The sequence below is a fragment of the Mya arenaria genome, chromosome 17 (assembly GCF_026914265.1).
Source record: "Mya arenaria isolate MELC-2E11 chromosome 17, ASM2691426v1".
Classification (NCBI taxonomy): Eukaryota; Metazoa; Mollusca; class Bivalvia; order Myida; family Myidae; genus Mya; species Mya arenaria.
This window is the reverse complement of record NC_069138.1, coordinates 34,967,421-34,987,337: the sequence shown is the minus strand read 5'-3', so window position 1 is coordinate 34,987,337 and position 19,917 is coordinate 34,967,421. Positions and strand designations below refer to the sequence as shown.

At 33.8% G+C, this 19,917-nt stretch overlaps 2 protein-coding genes across 2 annotated transcripts in view; both read left to right on the top strand.

The window, feature by feature from the left end:
* Positions 1-3: 3 nt before the first annotated feature.
* On the top strand, positions 4-5,405 carry LOC128222725 (uncharacterized). Its single transcript, XM_052931818.1, has 2 exons — positions 4-103; positions 2,066-5,405. Exon 2 carries the CDS (start codon positions 2,085-2,087, stop codon positions 3,417-3,419), a length of 1,335 nt encoding a protein of 444 aa, XP_052787778.1. The 5' UTR covers positions 4-103; positions 2,066-2,084; the 3' UTR covers positions 3,420-5,405.
* A 10,713-nt stretch (positions 5,406-16,118) lies between these two features.
* The window catches only part of LOC128222966 (neuronal calcium sensor 1-like), a 46,162-nt gene continuing 42,363 nt past the window's right edge, over positions 16,119-19,917 (top strand). The window contains exons 1-2 of the mRNA XM_052932161.1: positions 16,119-16,270; positions 17,847-17,871. Coding sequence (XP_052788121.1) covers positions 16,207-16,270; positions 17,847-17,871 — 89 coding nt within the window. The 5' untranslated portion in view covers positions 16,119-16,206. The remainder of the gene's footprint in view (positions 16,271-17,846; positions 17,872-19,917) is intronic.

Below are 19,917 nucleotides of genomic sequence, written 5' to 3'. Positions count from 1 at the left end.
CGAGGGAAACCCGCGTTTGGACGACATAGATCAGCCTTTTGCAGGAGAAAAAATGTCGAATCGAAATTACAACTGGTTGTAAATGCAGCTTCAAATTTACTCGGTAATAATGCAAATAATTCTTTAATAGTGATATTTTTATATAGTTTTACTCATCAACTACACTCAGATTTGAACGAGAGGATATTTTACCACAAAGTGTGTAATTCGGATACAGTATTTTCGGATACTGATATCTAGTGTACTTACTTTAATGCTAGATAAATGTCAGTGTGTTTAAACTTGAAATATCCTCTTAAATCATAAAAAAAACCCACATCTTTCATGAGTTTTCATATTAAACACAAATTTATTTAACAATTTTAGAATACTTGTTGAGCCTTTGCTGTGCTTACTAACTGTATTTCGTGGAACTTGGACAGAAGAGTTGAATAAAATGATGGATGCTATGATGTCTGGTTGTTTTTAACACAAGTCCAACTTAATGGCCGTTAACGAGTCTTTTGACGATTTCTTTTACTATGGCAGACCCATGACGTCCACCATCCCAGCAGAGTAGCCAACAGTCCTTGCGCAGAGAATCCTCGCGGCCACATTTTGATTTTATCTCTATTATAAATTCAAATTTCTATGAAAATATTATTGCCTGCTATTAAACACATATTTATATGTGTCATTATGCCATAAAACATGTTCAGATATAAAAAAACCCACTTAATACATGTTTATCAAGTATCCCGATATTTATCTGCAAATCTGGTCGGACAAATCTGACAGGTTGTGTACATGTATAAAAGGACATTTGTGACCTAGTATATATTTATGTGAAAATAACGACTCAATTGACAAATTCAACCAGTTTAGATCACTATCTGGTATATATTGAATAATTTTGTCATTATTATTCAACATCGATGCATAATATTACTATATATTTTTTCACCCGGTGTTAAATTGTAGAGAGTTGTAGTGTTACGAAGATACATAAGCAATGACAATGACAGCTATTTTTCATACATGCTTTTTCCATTAAAAAATAACAAAAAAGACCTTCCTGTCTCACCTGCGCTGATGATGCATCGAATACAACAAACTGAAAAAGCAATGCCACTTTCCATGCAAAGTTTGATGCCAAAATGTAGTACCCTGGATATTTTTAAAGATATCTTTCTGGTCATAATAATTCTGTTTGAAATTTTCAGATGATATCCAGTAAGAATCACAACATAAATACTGTGCCTTTTCTTTTATTTGCATTCTTTCAAAAGGTGATTTTACATTCAGTAAGGTGACATCATAATTTTGTTCACAACATTATTTCCTGTTTAAATTCAGAAAGCGTTGAAAGTTTCAAGTGTTTTACATGAATTGGAGAGGAATCATCATTTTTTCCGCTTTGATTAAAAAGGATAAATTTGATTTATTTGAATCAATCTTGATTATAAAATTGTGAAAAACATGTATGACTGGAATATAACAAATTATTAAAGCAATTATTGTTTTCAATTAAATTGTTAACAAACATGTGGAATGATAATGTTGTATAACACGTGTGCAATTGACAGAAAAATATATAATACACAAGGATAGCAGAGCGGTTAAGTTTATGCTGGTACACAAGAATTTCACACAACTTTGGTTCGACTTATTGGATGTGCATCCCCTCCCCCTGAATCATAACAATATATAGTTTGGATGATGTAGGAAGGTTTTGGGGTCCCAACCTCCTTTGAGCAAATGTTGGCTATTTTTAGGGTGAAATGGTGCAATCTAGTGTGTTTATTTATTCCGATGTTAAACATGTTCACTTTGATTTTTATTGGGGGGGGGCGAGGAGGTGTGTGGGGGGATGCTGTGCTAAATCTGCACTAGTGCACATTGCACATTAAACTTTTACATGTACTGAAAAGATCATGCTATTGATTCAAAATTAATAGCTCTGATAATTAAAAATTTAAAGTACTGGTTATTGATGTTAATAGGAATCAATCAAACATTACTTAATTATTTGTTGTTAACTTTTCGTTATTTATGATGTTGTACATCTATGTGTCTACTTTTTCAGGAATGAGGGAAGCTGTAACATGACTACTGGCTACATTGTAGATACTTTCATTAGTCTAGTGAATGGAATATCAGAAACTATAACAGCTGTTAAAGAATTCCTAAAAATCATTCTTGAAGTCAACAACAACGTCATGGCCATCCTCATTCAAAGCACCGCAAACTTCTTGTCTGGCATTTGGGCAGTGCTAAAATTCATATATCTTGTGATCTATACTTTAACCGTTTGTGTAGGAGACTTTGTAATGGAACTTGTAAATTTTATGTCTGCATTTCTTTACCTTCTTTGGAAAGTTGTGCTTTTGTTCTACAGTTTGCTCGACTTAGCATTCCATTTTGTAGAATGTTTGTGCTACTTCATATGGACTGGTGGCAAATGGACAGCAGAAACAATTAAAGTGTCCGGACAGAATCTGACAGAAAACGGTCTTAGTACCTGGAAGTATTTTGTGCTATCACTACAAGAATTTACTTCATCCATAATCGGTGGTTTTGCTATGATAGGTGCCTGTGTTCAAACTTCTGCCATTCATATTTTCCAAGGCTTTTGCCTGTCATACAACTACGTATGTGAACTGATGTATGATATAGATGGTAAAGTTAAAGATATGGTAAGATTATGCACTGACAATATTTACTTTTTTGTAAAGGACTATTTGCTCAACATGCCAAGGGAAGCATATTTAGGGATGTTGGTAACAATATTGTGTGGCATTATCTGTACAAATATTTACCGAATACTTTCATCTGAAGGACTGACATTTCCAATGCAAGGATGGTTTCAGACCAGCATTATCAGTGATTATGATGATGATGATGATGATGATGTTGAGTATTATGATGCCAATGCACGAGCAGAGTTTTCTGACGATGAAGATATTTGGGATATAACTGTACGTGATGTAGATGATGAGTTTAATGATGAGTATAATATGACCACTGATGTCAGTGATAGTTCAGATAGCAGTGATGGGGAATTCTCAGATGAGGAGTTAGAGATTGATTCTGATTCAGATATCGACAGTATTGCAGCTAGTGAGAGCGAGATGAGTGAAATTAACATCCAGCTTCCAGATGTGAGCAATCGTAAAAACATGCAACGATCAGCCACACCAGCTAGGTTTAACAAGGAAATGTCACCTGAAGACCTTAAAAGATGTATTGCTTTGGAAAAGGAAAAACGTATTTGTGTAGTTTGTCAGGACCAGAATAAATCAGTGCTAATTCTACCTTGTCGACATATGTGCCTGTGTGTAGATTGTGGGGACCAAATAGCTAGGTCAAGGTCAAGGTCAAGGAGAGTATGTCCTCTGTGTCGGACAAAAATCAACACTATCATGAATGTTTACATGTGAAGGTGGTGATGTGAAAAAGTTACCAGTGATCTTTGTGATGTTCCTTATTTACTTACTGTTGAAATGTAGGAAATTTCATATGGCGACCTTTAAAAATACATTGATTCCAAGATGGAATAACATTTGTGTGTGCTCTTTCAGGACCAGAGTAAATCGGTGCTAATTCTTCCTTGTAGACACATGTGCCTGTGCGTTGAGTGTTGGAACCAAATAGCTTGGTAAAGGTCACGGGCAAGGGACCTTTATGTTAGACAAAAATCTACTCTATCATCTTTCATATATTGTTAAAATGTTTTATAAAATAAAAGCACATGTACTGTTCACACACAACTGTATGGTACTCATCAGTTGTTTGAAGCAACACAGTTGAAACTATCAGAATCTCTTGAAGCAGTTTTGACAGTGTTTTATTGGGCATTTATTGTATCATTACAGAGCCATAATTACAACTTCTGCAGCCAATTGTATAAGCTTTTTAAAAGTTATATTTTGATAAGTTGATACATTAAAACAAATTGATTGGTTAGTTATCTTATTTTAGCGTTTAGATTGGTTAGTTGACTCATTAAAACATTTTGATTGGTTACTTATCTCATTGAAACAATTTGATTGGTTAGTTATCTCATTAAAATGATTTGATTGGTAAGTTTACCCATTAAACCGATTTGATTGGTAAGTTGACTTATTTAAACGATTTGCTTGGTTAGTAGTTATTACTTGGTAAATATATTCACCAATCGATACAATTGGCTACTGAGGATGTTTTATCAAGCAGTTCATTCACATTTCACGTGAAATCTTTTGCATTGTCTTCCCTTTAAAATCTTGAGAGAGTCCTTTTTATTAAAGATGTTTGATATAATATATATGGATATTTTGCTATAGTGATGTTCTAACAGCATTGTAGCTGTATGGTGTATGGTGTATGTTGTGAATGTTTAACATTTATCTTAAAAGCTAAATTTTTGTATTGCCAGTATGTTTAAGTATAAATTATTATGTAGCTTGCCATAGCCTGTTTGTGTATTATTGTTTAGTATTATTTTTGATTGGGAAAATGACATTTTGACTAAAATTAGGAAATCCAAAGATGTCAAGGAATGAACAAGAATGGTTATTAAAAATAGGCAGAAAAGATAAATGTGTAACAAAGTTTATTTTTATAAGAATACACCAAGTCTTCCTTTATGAAACAGTTTGAGGGTCGAAAACTTTTATAAAATAAAAAAGAATAAAAAAGAAAATGGGATTATTTTAACATTTGGGAGAAAAGTTGTTTTTTATAGCATTTTAAATGGGGTTGAATTTGGTGCTAAATTCTTCAGAAAAAACAACATTTTTAGTGTTTTTATTTTAAAGCATATAACTAATGATTATGGAAGAGGGAAAAGGCAGCTATAATGTCTCCTTTAATGCATGTTAATAAAGGTGTCAATATGTTGGGCAGATTTTGTTCACCTTGTTTTCATATTTGCATGCTGTAGTGCACAATGTATGGACTACATTCTGTACAACTGTATATTGTGACTTTGTGTAAGTATTTCATTGAAGTGCACAAATTGAAATTAAGTGAAATATTGATATGATAGATATGCTCTACTCTCACTAGATGTTAATAAACCACTTGATATTTTTCATGTTTGATCAAATTGCTGTTTCATTACCCACAATAATAACACCCCTACCAATCTCATTTATTTTGTACATGATATATCGTAAAGATAAATCAGAGCTTACCAAATAAAGATGAAAGGAAGGATTTTGATTCATTAGATGGTTTTATATGAAGACTAGTTGTAGTACATTCACAAAATGAAGTAAGGCTTAACATCGTTTTTTGTTAGTTTTGAAAATGTTTCCAAAACTACACATATTTTTACCACCTATTTTTTAAGACATAACTCTGTTTTAATCTGACCATTAATTTTTTCTGTATCTTTCGGTATATCTTTTTTTGGTAGTTTTGGTATTGGGGGAGGGGGTATTGAAATCTGCAACCAACATTTGGGGGTGGGGGGGAAGGGGGGGCTGGCTGGAGGGGGTGGAAAGCCACTGAGTAGTTTTGAAGTTTTTCACTATGTTTTTATTTCTTTTTAATTAGGGAGTTCATTTGTATTTTCCCATTTGATTTAGATGATAACAATGCTTTTTTCCATTTGTCATGCGAGAAATGCTAGTTACAAATGAGATTAAAGCAGTATTTTAACTTTTTATCAGATATTGCAAGAAAAAAATAGATGATATTTTGTTTTGTTGGAGTTCCTGATTTGATACAGTTTTTGTTTATATTTTTTATGCCCCCTTTTGAAAAAAGTGGGGTATATTGTTTTGCACATGTCGGTCGGTCTGTCTGTCGGTCGGTCGGAATACCAAATGGTTTCCGATCAATAACTTGAGAACGCTTTGACCGAGGGACCTCATACTTGGTATGTGTATTGGTCATCACCAGCAGATGAACCCTATTGATTTTAAGGTCAGTGGGTCAAAGGTCAAGGTCAGTGTGACCTTTACATGAAAAACGGTTTCCGATCAATAACTTGAGAACGCTTTGACCCAGGAACCTCATACTTGGTAGGTGTATTGGTCATGACCAGCAGATGAACCCTATTGATTTTGAGGTCAGTGGGTCAAAGGTCAAGGTCAGTGTGACCTTAACATGAAAAACGGTTTCCGATCAATAACTTGAGAACGCTTTGACCCAGGGACCTCATACTAGGTAGGCTTATTGGTCATGACCAGCAGATGAACCCTATTGATTTTGAGGTCAGTGGGTCAAAGGTCAAGGTCAGTGTGACCTTAACATGAAAAACGGTTTCCGATCAAAAACTTGAGAACGCTTTGACCCAGGGACCTCATACTAGGTAGGCTTATTGGTCATGACCAGCAGATGAACCCTATTGATTTTGAGGTCAGTGGGTCAAAGGTCAAGGTCAGTGTGACTGTAAGCTGAAAAAAGGTTTTCTGATTGTCCATATTTATGCCCCCTTTTGAAAAAAGTGGGGTATATTGTTTTGCACATGTCGGTCGGTCGGTCGGTCTGTCTGTCTGTCGGTCGGTCGGAATACCAAATGGTTTCCGATCAATAACTTGAGAACGCTTTGACCGAGGGACCTCATACTTGGTATGTGTATTGGTCATCACCAGCAGATGAACCCTATTGATTTTGAGGTCAGTGGGTCAAAGGTCAAGGTCAGTGTGACCTTTACATGAAAAACGGTTTCCGATCAATAACTTGAGAACGCTTTGACCCAGGAACCTCATACTTGGTAGGTGTATTGGTCATGACCAGCAGATGAACCCTATTGATTTTGAGGTCAGTGGGTCAAAGGTCAAGGTCAGTGTGACCTTAACATGAAAAACGGTTTCCGATCAATAACTTGAGAACGCTTTGACCCAGGGACCTCATACTAGGTAGGCTTATTGGTCATGACCAGCAGATGAACCCTATTGATTTTGAGGTCAGTGGGTCAAAGGTCAAGGTCAGTGTGACCTTAACATGAAAAACGGTTTCCGATCAATAACTTGAGAACGCTTTGACCCAGGGACCTCATACTAGGTAGGCTTATTGGTCATGACCAGCAGATGAACCCTATTGATTTTGAGGTCAGTGGGTCAAAGGTCAAGGTCAGTGTGACTGTAAGCTGAAAAAAGGTTTTCTGATTGTCCATATTTTATTTAAGTGTCCAAATCCTACTAACAATTTGGCTCCCAAGGGGGCATAAATGTTTCACTAACATCTCTTGTTTATTTTTGTAATACAAGGGTCAGTACCCTCGGTACCTACAGTTTTTGTAGTTGTTTAGATTGCAGTTTTTATATGATTGCTAAAATTTATGCATAATATTGTATTTGTTTTGTATACATATATGCATTTCAGTACATGGCATTATTATGTTCCTGTATTGAGATCAGGCGTGTAACCTTTGTGTACTCTACACTAGGCCGATTGTTCAGAAGTTAACAATGTGATTAGTGACATCTTTGTTAACTTTGTGATATATTTTGATGATATGCTCAAAGGTTTAAATAGCACAAGACTTTAGTACACCTGGAACAGGTTGTCTGAAAGTGTTTCCATTTTACTTCCAGAACACTAAATATTTGAAAGTTAACGATGATGATGTTAACATAATTGTTAACTTAAACAAAGTTCTGAACAATCGGTCCATAAAATAGGTTTTTTTTTTAAGATTAAAATACTTTAAGCAGACTTTGTCTAAAATCATGTTGTTTTTGTAATTACAATCTGTTATGTTTCATACAGGCTCCCAAATTTGATTTTTTATTAGTTTAAGTTTTAGGTCCATGGTTATATATTAACTACGCATTTTGCTCTCTGTTTTGTTTTCTTGTGTTTAGATGAAAAATTCTCTCAATAGTTTGTTTTCTTATACAAAGAAATATTTAAACTCAAAGAAATTAATGAAAAATAAACAAATTCTGTCTCTAAAATTATGTTTGAAAAAACTAATATCTTATAACTGTAACAATGAATGATTGGATGGGACGCAGGCATAATTGCTGTAATTATTTTTTTTCTGTTGAAAAAGTTGAAAATCAATCAGTAAAAAATTGAACCGAATCGTTTGAAAGTTTTTATATCTGAATTTTTTTATGTATTTTGTAATAGATATACAGTTTATTTAAGCATAATATTTACATAAATGACCCTTTGACTTGTTAACAAAGGTGAGATATACATGATAAATCAATTTAACACGACAGTCTTACATTCGGCTATCATCGTGATGACAAACCTGCTTGTTTTAATTGCAAGATGAGTGACAGGTACTTTCTTTCATGTTGAGACATATTAACTTTATTTAGTCTTAAATAGTTCATTACCCTTTCATATGAAAATGAAAGAAGACCTGAGGCCTCTTTCAAGGAAGGATTTTAGTCATAACTTCAATTATCTAAAATCTGTATAAACACTAAATGTCACATAGGCAACATTTGTTCTGTTTATTTCCTTAACTTTGTGTTCATTTATGATATTGGCTAAAGTTCAAGTTCACACATTCACATAAACAAGCAGCAAAATATTATTATTTTTTTATATATTTTTTTCATGGAAGTATATTTATTATTTCAGCAAATATGTTATCACATTATTATGTAGCATAATATTGAATCTATGACACTACGATAATAATTTCAATTTATGACTAAAATCGACATGGATCTTTATCGAAACGTTCCCTTGTTGTTTTTTTGTGTAGGAAAAAGATATCTTTAAGTTTAATAGCTATTTAAGTTCAACTTAATATTTTTATACATTACCTAGCCAGCCAATAACATAAATAGCAAGCCAATAACATTAAAAGGAAAACCTATAAAAAATAAGATATCTTTGTTTGCTATTTAAGTTCAACTTAATATTTTTATATATTACCTAGCCAGTCAATACCATAAATAGCAAGCTAATAACATTAAACAGAAAACCTTTAACAAATATTAGTAAACCAACTACTTTGGGGCCATATCATCATTGTTAATGCTACATTATATCACTACGTCAAGATTTTCAGTTAAATTCTTTGTTTATTCACAACTAAAAACAAAACGTTTTTCTTGCAATTTCACTTGCAAAAATAATCAAGTTTTTACTAAGAAATACACCTATAAATTATTACTACACAAAAATAACGTTTGAAGAAATGATTCTAGGATACAATCATTGATTAGATGGGGCCTGTTTTTGAAACTTTTTCTGATCATATCTTTAAATTGCATACCGTATTTTCTCGACTATAAGACGGGGAAATTGGGTCCCGATTTTTACCCCAAAAGTAGGGGACCCGTCTTATAAGCGAGTCGATAAAATATTAAAAAAAGATTCAAGTCAAAATCAGTAAATGTTTACATAGTGTATTCGTCTATCCAGTATATCGTCTGCTGATACAAGTATGGGGCAATTAAGTAAACAACAACACGAAATCTCTTCACCGCGCGTGCTCTGACGTCACACAGTGTACCGTTATATCTGCATTTTTTCTCATGGCGCGTGTCAGTATAATTAGTTTGACAGATATATCAAATCAATAAATTGGAATCTTAATATGATGTAGGTACCTAACTGTCAATTTGATTAAGCAAACAAATGACAATGCGAATATGAATCCTTTATGTTCGTCGCCAATCAAGGGACACTATTGCCTAAAGCATTATTGCTAAACAAACACCTATTCATGCCTCGGCTTTTCGCAGTTATGTTTTTGAAGCCATTTATTTTGCCGAAGAACTTCATTGGTGTCTTCAATAAAAAAATAAACTAAAACAAACATATGTTGTTATTGATTAATTATTAAAATTCCGATAAGTAACGACCTGCAAACTTAAACGCGTAACCATGTACTCATTTTTAACCTACCTCCAAATAGAGAGCTCACACGCCATTTTCTTTGAGTAAAACAAAAACAGTTACCGCGAAAGTCGATAATTGTCCGTTGAGCTTGAACATTTTTACACATTAGGAAGAATTTTAGCATTTTAGATTTGCTTAAAAATTGACCCCGTCTTATAAGCGAGTCGAAACAAAAAGCACCAGATTTCATGGGCAAAGTTAGGGGGCCGTCTTATAAGCGAATCGCCTTATAGTCGAGAAAATACGGTATCAGAAGGAGAGAAAAAAAATCATGTTTTGAGAAGATTTCGAAAGAAATCCTCTATAATATATAGATGACCCAGCAAATTAAAGGTCAACACAAATGACCTTTTATCATCCAATTCACAAAGCATTCATTTCATTTGTTGATTTAGTACTGTCATATTTAGAAAAACAGAACCTACTTGTATTATTACAATTAATGATATCATGTATATGAAGGAAACAACATCATTATTGCCATGTATGTTATGGACAAAACTTTGCTTTCACGTTAAGTCATTCATTTAAATGTATGCAATATTATATATAAAAGAACAATTACAAAATTTCTGCATTGAGAAATGTAAATAGTGTTTGAACAATTTGGTTATTCTTCTGTTCGATGTATTCAACAAATAATATCCTGAATCTAAAGACTTAACTGATTTATTAATTTTAATGCAGGCTGTCCAGCGGCCCTAAAATTCCTAAAAATTCCAAATTTGTTTTAGTTTTGCTAGCTAATAAAACTCAAAATTCAAAGGGTATTCCTAAAAAAGCTCTTATTTTTATGTCAATTCCTACTTTTTTCATTTTTCTTCTCTAATTGCCTTAACAGTTTTGAAAATACAAACTAATACACTCACTATTTTATGTTTAATGTGTCTTTAATGTAGTTTACAGTTCTTATTCAGAGTATATTCAATACAGTGAATGGCAGATGACCAGTGGATCCATGTCAGCCAATTAACAGCTGAGACAATGGAACCCTGGTGTCATTCCTGTACTTAAAGTATGTGAGTTTGTTTCTTGTTAAATTTGCAGAGGTACGTCCATTATGATGTTTACAAGCACCATATTTAGCCCCTAAATGTTTAATTTTAGCCCTAAATTAGCCCTAAAGTTTCTCTTTTTTATACGCCCGAAGGGTCGTATTATGTTATGGCCTCCATCGTCTGTCTGTCTGTCTGTCCGTCCGTTAGCAATTCCGTGTCCGGGCCATAACTTGGTAACTAATAAAGCGATTTTCAAATAACTTTATACAAATCATCACTACATTAAAAGGATGTGTCGCGCGCAATTTCCAGGTCCATACCTCAAAGACTAGAATCACCATGGGGGTGCATTAGCAAATCCGTGTCCGGGCCACAACTTGGTCACTAATAAAGTCATTTTCAAATCACTTTATACAAAGCATCATTACATTGAAAGGATGTGTCGCGCGCAATTTCCAGGTCCATACCTCAAACACTAGAATCACCATGGGGGGGGGGGCGTTAGCAATTCCATGTCCAGGCCATAACTGGGTTACTACTAAAGCAATTTTCAAATAACTTTATACAAATCATCTCTACATTAAAAGGATTTGTCAAGCATGCTTTCCAGGTCCGTACCTCAAAGGCTAATTTCACTGGGGAGCGTTAGCAATTCCATTAGCAATTCCGTGTCCAGGCCACAACTTTGTGTTACTACTATTAAAGGAATTTTTAGAAAACATGTCCTAGCCACAACTTTGTAACCAATAAAGCAATTTTAGATAACTTTATACAAATTATTGCTACATTAAAAGGATGTGTTGTGACCACTTTCCTAGTCCTGCTACTTTTAAACTTGTATTCTCAGATTTTCTAAGGAAGTTTCAGATATTCTATTTTTTTTATAAAAATATTTCATTTCATAAAATCTGATTCCATATTTGTACATCCTTCATTGCACTACTTACCAGTATGTATGTTGTTTTACAATTATTCTATGTTGTAAAAAAATACTGTTGAACAAAGGTTTTTTTTTATTAGCACTGCTAACTTAAGTATCATTAAAGTTTCAATATTGGAAGTTTAAGCCTTTGTTGTAAACACTTCACACCTAGTAAGCAGTATACTAGCATAACCTAAATGTTTATTAAAGACCTCAAGCCGAATCTTCTTCGAGCGTATAATGCTCCGTTTCGCGGTTCTCTGGTTTATCCCTAAAATTAGCCCTTATTTCTTGCCAAAAAGTTGCTGGACAGCTTGTTTAATGTTGTGAATGGCCATTTTGCTTAAGTAGCGAGAAAACCATCTCGTACACTCAACATGAATGTGAAAAACTTCTATCTCAGACTATCTACTTGTTTTCTTAATTTAATTAGTCAAATCATGAGTCATTGAACCTAATCACTGCATAGTTAGCAGTATCAGTTGGGGTTGGTGAAAATTCATAGGTTATTTAACATTGTTCTATACAATATGGAGATATATTTGGACTTTGTCAGCTGGGAAAACAATTCAGCTGAGAACAAGTTCAAATATATCCTGTATAGTATAAAACTATGTTAAAAAACTGATGTATTCTATACCTTCATTATTTCAAATATTTTGAATATATTTTATAAATGGATTGATATCAGGTTTTTTTACAACATTTTGACGTTTTGTTTGCAAACAAAGGAGAATTCATCATTGTTATAAGAGGGTTTGTGTCACTCTAACTTTAGAGCGTCTGTCAATCCGGATTTTCATTAAGAACCATTTCATACGTTTTGGTCGTTATTGTAGGTTTAACATGGAACATATGAATTATACAATGCAGAATTTTTTTAGGATTTTTTGTAAGTGCCTGCGTCCCGATACAGAAATATATTGTACTGTCACATGTTGAAAATGAGAGTCTACGCTAAGACGTATAAATTAGGTATAGAATAATAAGATATATTTGTATCATACACGCACAGACTTATAAACCATCCATGATACATGTTATAAGTATATAAAAGTAAAAAATGACCATTCCTGAAACTGAGACATGTTAATCAATGTGGATTTGATATTACTTATATTACAGTCATTAATCCTGTAGAGTAGTATTAATTCTTAATTATTCACCATGACAGCATTTATTGTGATTTGTTAAGACATGATGAATCAGGGCCTGTATTCTCTGTCACATCTGGAGTCTCAGTTGCCTCGGACTCAGAAAGCAAAGATTTTGTTGTAAGAACGCTTTGATAGGAGCAAAAATGGAAAAAAAAAAATAATGCTGTATATGTTACAAATAATCTGTTACAAAATCAGGCACACTTCTTTAGTCAAATTTAGTAGTTTTATTTATATTTTGTAACATATAAGAATTCACTTTTCTGAGCCTGAGTCGAAACTTAGACTCAAGACGTTGGTGAATTTGGACCCTGCCCTAGCTAGTCATAATTTATTCGTACATATTTAGTTATGTTCAAAATATATGTTAGCAACATTTATCTGGAACCAAAAAAATACCTTATGGTAGGGTGTCAGTGTTAATAAATGTTATTAATTGTAGAAAATATTAGTTGCCTTGGAAACAATGAATACCTCATTATAATTATGAACAAAATCTGCGGCTGTAATAAGTATTCAAACTTTTAAAATAGCAGCTGTAAAATTGTGTTATAAAGGAATGGTGGATTTCTTTCTGAATGCTTGTTTTTCAAGTAAAATACAATTGTACTGTTAGTGTATTTTTGTTTAAGTTCCCATGTTAATTATTGTTGATATTATCTGCTAATGGTTCTGCACATTGTTTAAACTGTTATCTGTTAATTGTTTAGCACATTGTTCAGCTTTGATAATCGGTTTAGCAGCAACATACATGCTGCCTTTAGTTCTTTAAACTGGGAAGCACCTAAATCCCTCCCACACCTTGTTGAGCGCTTCTGAACTGTGGAATCATTCATATTTAAGCAATACTAACACAGAGAGAGTGTGTCAAAACATGTTTAGATCAGCTTGAACATCTTTCAGTTTGTTCTTACTTCTTTTTTGAGGATCCAAAGATTGTCATGCCAATTTCACTGGAAGAATGTTTAAGAAATAAATAATCAAATTGAACAAAAACAACGAAAAGTGGCCGGATTTAGGTACGCGACCAGATTTGTATTATCCAAACTGTTTATAATAATTGTGATATCCATATATATGTTAATTATTGGGCTTGATTGGCTACTTGATTTTTATTGTGTGTTTTTATGTTTTCTGCTTCATGTACCAGGTAGTACAGAGTTTGGGGCTTTATAACAATTACTTTAAAATCATAATATATATTTATAATCTTGTTCCCAAGCAATATTGTGTTCATTTAATTTCTGCTTGTTAATTATTAAACTGTTTTTGCGTTGCTTTCTGTTTCCATAGGATGGAAGAAATAATAATTATTATTATAAGAAATAAAAGTTTTAAAATAGTTTATTACTGATTTTCTACCAAAGAAAGACAACCGAGAATTAAGTTTGAAACATTATTCTGCAGTTGTGTCCCTTGACCCAGACGATATGCTAGACAGTAGACATATATGTCTTATTGGAGAACACAATTATCAGAGAAGTAAGATTTCTTTGATCGTAAGACAAACAGACAAACATATATGGCGGACATACATGCATTGCTGTAAAGACGAGGTAAGGCTTACATGTTGACAGACAGACAGTGACAACAAATACTCAAGTGATGTGACACACAGGTTTTGCTAACCAGAATATTGCAGGTCAAGCTCCTTAGCGTCTTCGACAAAGTGACCTCCGTCTGCTCTACCGAAGACTCCTCTCATTACAGAACGTTGTCGCTTATTGAGCGTGGGATCCCGCCGCTGTATAAGTGATCATTTCCCAGGCGATTTTTTTAAACCAAGATTTTTTTTTTCGTCAGCCACCGCTATTTCTTCGTATTTAAAGACGATAAATTGGTGCCGTATAACACCAGCATTAGAAGAGAAGAAGCGCCTATGGCGGGAAAGATATGAACTGTGTTAAATTGAAAGGTTTAAGCACTCCTAGGCCGGGAAAATTACCGTATTGTCCGTCTGTTATATCGTCCGTCCTTATATCGCTAGAGCATTCGATGTGTGCTCCATAACTCCATATTTTCAAATAAATGCGCATGTTCCAGGAACATCGGTTCAACCTCATGGCTCTACTTTTAGCCTCGGAATCAGCGTGCATTTTAAGGTTTCGACATAACACGGTAGGTTGTTTTCGTAAATAAATGAAAAATTGGCAGTTGTAATCTGCTTAATGGATTGTTGGCTCTTGTAAATGATTCGATGTGAACCTGTTCGAGGATCCCATTGACGGTTGCCTGAGCATTTACTTAAATAATTAATATATTTAAGTAGTAAGAGTGCAGACATGAACATGGATTAATGTAACATTTATCCATTTTCATTTCTGCACTCTTACTACTTAATTATATGCATTATTTAGGTAAATGCTCAGCCAACCGTCACTGATTGGGTCCTGTAACAGGTTATATCATGGTACACGTGTAGGTTTGATCCCACCATTCCTGACGACGATGTGCCGGGCGTATGTTTCTTTGAAGTAGCTTCGGATCGTCGCATCCCAGGTACGGACACGGCAATCTATTTAAATTCGAAATCACTGAATTGCGTACATTATAATGAATTGATTAATTTGTTGCCTTCTAAGAAAGATACGTCTGTACTCGGTGATACGGATGCCGTGTTTTGTAACAGAAAACAGGTCAATGCCGCGGTATAAAATGGTCTATTGATCGTGGACATTTGATGAATGTTTCGGGAAAAATCTCTTCTGTTACTGATACTAGGTAACAATCTTCCGACAATGATGTATGCCTCATACTATCCTCACCTCTCCGCCGCCCTTTATGTAGTTCCATCTTAATTGTCCACTCTTCCGCTTGGCGACAAACTCGCGCTGTCGTGGTTTGCGGCCTAATCAATGTTTACCGATGTCTCATAGACAGAGAAACGCACATTTCTCATGCGTGTGAGGCTGCTCTCTTGTGTTCAAGGAATTGCTACGTGGGAAGGTATTCTATTACATTGGAAACGGGAGATTGCTTTTCCACAATATGACAATACCATATTGACAGATTCTCGCGTTCTCAGACGGATATTTTAGATTCCTTGAAAGTAACTAGCAATAGATGAAAAATAGAACGACGTTACAGTAACTGAAATATTTGGAATATTCGTGTAGTGTCCGCTCAAAATTACTTTTTAATGTTTGTTCGCGAATTGACAGATTGGCGGGAAAGTGCACGCGCTTTTAGCTGCTGAGCCAGGTAATTTGTCACGTGACTGTCATATGATCAATAGTTGACAATTAAAATGGCTGCAGGTGGCCAGGAAACCGACGGCCGTCGTGTGGAATGGCTGGATAATTAATCTGTTCTGCGTGTTCCTGGCGAGAAATGAAGTCATAACATGGGGAAACGCGCGAGTAAATTAAGTTCCTCAGAAATCAAGGATCTCATAAGCTGCACATACTGTAAGTTGTTCCAATGATGCTCGTTTTAATCTCTTGCTAATTGCCAATTATGGTGAAGTATAATTATCAGAAAAAGGTTAATCGGAATATAAGCGACACAATATAATAAAGTATGCCCTCCAACTGGGAGTAGGATTTGTTATTGGTCAGAGCCTCAAATGAATAATTCATAGTCTTTAAACTTAAACAGTATCTCTGAGTATTTGCTGTTTCACTCCTTTTTGTCATACATTCATTCACCATTTATTATTTAAAAAAAAATACATATCAGACATATATATTTATGTAAAATAAATATAGATATTCCAGTAAATGCTTTGTTTTTACATACTTTTGAATGTATGTATACCATTGAGAGTAGATTTAGCCCTAGCATATTTTTTGGATGTGTTTATATACAAATTTGGAAAACAAACAACTTTTTTAATTAAAAGTCAATAGTTTGTTTTGAAAAAATATTGATCAAGATATTATAAGTGACTTGTAATAGAAGTTTATTTATATTTCATACTGTTTTTATTTTCACATTATATCTTGTAGACAATTAAGAGAAACCAATATCAAAGTCCTGTGTCCTCTTATTGAAAGATTGAGAGAAAACTTTAAATTTAAGCTGTTGTTAGAATTTTTTTATTAGAACAAAATAAAAATCTAATATTTTTTTTAAATCATACATGCCATTTCCCCAGGCAGAGGGAAAAATCCCCAGAATTCTGACGCATCCCCTGGTCCCCCGCCAGGGGATCCATATTCCCTGGAATCTAAAAAAAATAAAATAAACATTTTTTTTTTTTAAACTAGCAGATTAGGTTGACAGTGGAAAGCATCCATAATATTATGAATGTGAAATTCCATGAAGGACCATGATGACTAAGTCCAAAAATTAATTGTAATTTAAGTGAGTTTCTGTATTTATTTCTATATCATAATCGTAGATATTGTGCAAAATTTCGCTGTGTAAAAATGTAATCAGAATCAAAATCCCTTGGAACTCAGACCAAAATCCCCTGGGAAGCCTCTCAGAAATATGGCATGTATGTGAAATGCATTTGATGAATTAAGGGCTTTTAACATCAAACAGATCAAATATCTTAATACCAAAAAAGAAACAGTCTATTATGATGCTTTATTGACGTAAACATTTTATTAAAGCTGCACTCTCACAGATATACCATTTTTACAACTTTTTTATTTTATGTCTTGGAAAGAGCAAATTTTTGCGTAAATATCTGCAAACCAGTGTTAAAGATTGCTGACAAAAGATCAGATCCAGTTGTTCATATTTCCGTTCGAAAATTAATGTTTTAAGGCTTAAACCGTTACTAACGGTTTAAGAAAAACGCATACAACATCAATGTTTGAACTTGAATATAAAATTCTGCAATCTATTTTTTTTTTAAAGTTGTCAAAATGTTCAATCTGTGAGAGTGCAGCTTTAAAAAAGTATCGGTCGGATTTTGAGAAATATTTTGCATGGGAATTTCAACAAAAAACATAGTAGGATAAAAAATGATGTATTTATAACATTGAGAAATTCACTATAAAACAACATATATATATTTTTTTTTAATTTCAGTTAACAAGAAAGAACTACAGCATTGGTAAGTCCATACTTGATATATCATAAATCTTGATTATAATGCCTCAATCTCATAGGTTGGATGGGTGGGGATGGGGTAGGGGTTGGAGGGGGGGGGGGTTTGGTGCTGGGAAAGCATCCAATTTACATAGAGCTGCTGTGTGTGAAACATTAATTTTTGCTTAGATTATTTCTACATATATCCAATGAGAGCATGTATATTAAGTTGAGATTGTCCAGTTTGCACAATTGTTTGTGCACTCGCTTCTCACGAAGGTGACCCAGGTTTGATTCTTGGCCTGTCACTCTTTGATGAACAAGCCCAAATTCTTACACTTGTTTTAACGGTGGCATCATTTTTTTTAACAAGCTCTGTGATATAAAATTCAAAATTGGACCAAGCTAAAATAAATGGAGAGCATTTTACCAGTGCAGAGCTAGTGGGCTTCTGCTAATTTTGAGCACGGGAAGTGTTCTTCAAATCATTGTTGCTGTATGTCAAAAAAGGTTTGACCAAAGCTCATGAAACTATGAAGGTCAATTGTTCAATATAGGAAGTTGAATAATGAGTTATACAGTTATGGCCCTTAACTCTGCACTCTCACAGATTTACCATTTTAACAACTTTTTTCTTTGAAAAAGCAATCTTTTACGTAAATATCTACAAACAAGTGATATAAGACTGCTGACAAAAAATCAGATCGTACATTTTCATATTTCCGTTCGAAAATTAATGTTTTTTGGCTTAAACCGTTACTAACGGTTTAAGAAAAATGCATTAAACATTAATTTTTGAACTTAAATATACAAATTTGCAATCTGATCTTTTGTCAGTAGTCTTATATCACTGGTTTCCATGGATTTTCGCAAAATTTGGCTCGTTCCAAGACAAACAATAAAAAACTTGTCAATACGTTCAATCTGTGAGAGTCCAGCTTTAACTCTGAGAGAAAGCATGGCTTTTTATAGGGTTAATACACCTTTTTGAGGTTGTTACCATCGGCAAAGGTCCGCAAAAAGGTTTACAGCCAGAGTGCGTAGCCATGAGTAACTTATGTGTTAAAACAAGCTGTTAAATGTCACAAAAATACAAAAACAGTTAGTTCAAAATAACCTCAATAACAGGTTCTTGTGTGAAGTCATGAGTGATGTCATTGAAAAAGTTTTACATTAAGCTCGATTAGAGCCGCAACATAACTAGACAGTTTCATTTCTGTTTCGACGCCATTTTTTTCAGTATTCAGTCAATTTGAAAGTGTTTTTTTTTTAGAAATTTACTTGATTACTTGGATTATCTACACAATACCTATCGGGTAATCGAATAATTACCGATATATTCCTACTTTTACATTTATATGTGTTGGCAACTTATTTAAACCGGAAAAAAGTAAAAATGTTCTGGATAAAATGTACAACATCTTCAGCATCAGAGAAAAAAATATTTTAAAACTCTTTGTTCATTGCATACGACGTAATGGAATAAAATCATCAGAAATTACTAAAATTAGGAGGAGGTAAACGTTTTAGACTTAATTTAGTGCTTTTGAAGCAAACAAATAGTCAAAACAACTGCAGCAAGTACTATCTAGTAAACACACCTCAACTTGCCAGGAAAAGACAACTCAGAAGTTATATTTATTATTATAGCTGGTTTATTTCATTTCTTTAATATTTGTATACAGCTATATATGCTGAAATATGTTTTTGTGCAAAAGTTTGCTTTGTTGACCCACTTTCGGTCAGAAACCAGGTCGCTCAGTCTCCATTGTTATGATGCGGGCCCTGATTGCGCTTATGTAAAACAAAAAGCCGGGCATTAACGACATTTTCTACCGATAACGCCCGGGTTTTTGAGTTTTAACACACCACGATAACGGACCGAAAACACATATTTTATGCAATAATAATAATGATATTTAATCACTTTTAGCGAAAAACCTTAATGTGGGGTCACCGTGTGTCTATTTTATTTTGTATACTTATTAAAGCTGCACTCTCACAGATTAAATGTATTGACAAGTTTTTTTATTTTTTGTCTTGGAACAAGCCAATTTTTGCCTAAATCCAT

Excerpts from the sequence above, each read along its gene's own strand:
- LOC128222725 (XM_052931818.1), top strand. The coding sequence starts at position 2,085 with ATGACTACTGGCTACATTGTAGATACTTTCATTAGTCTAGTGAATGGA.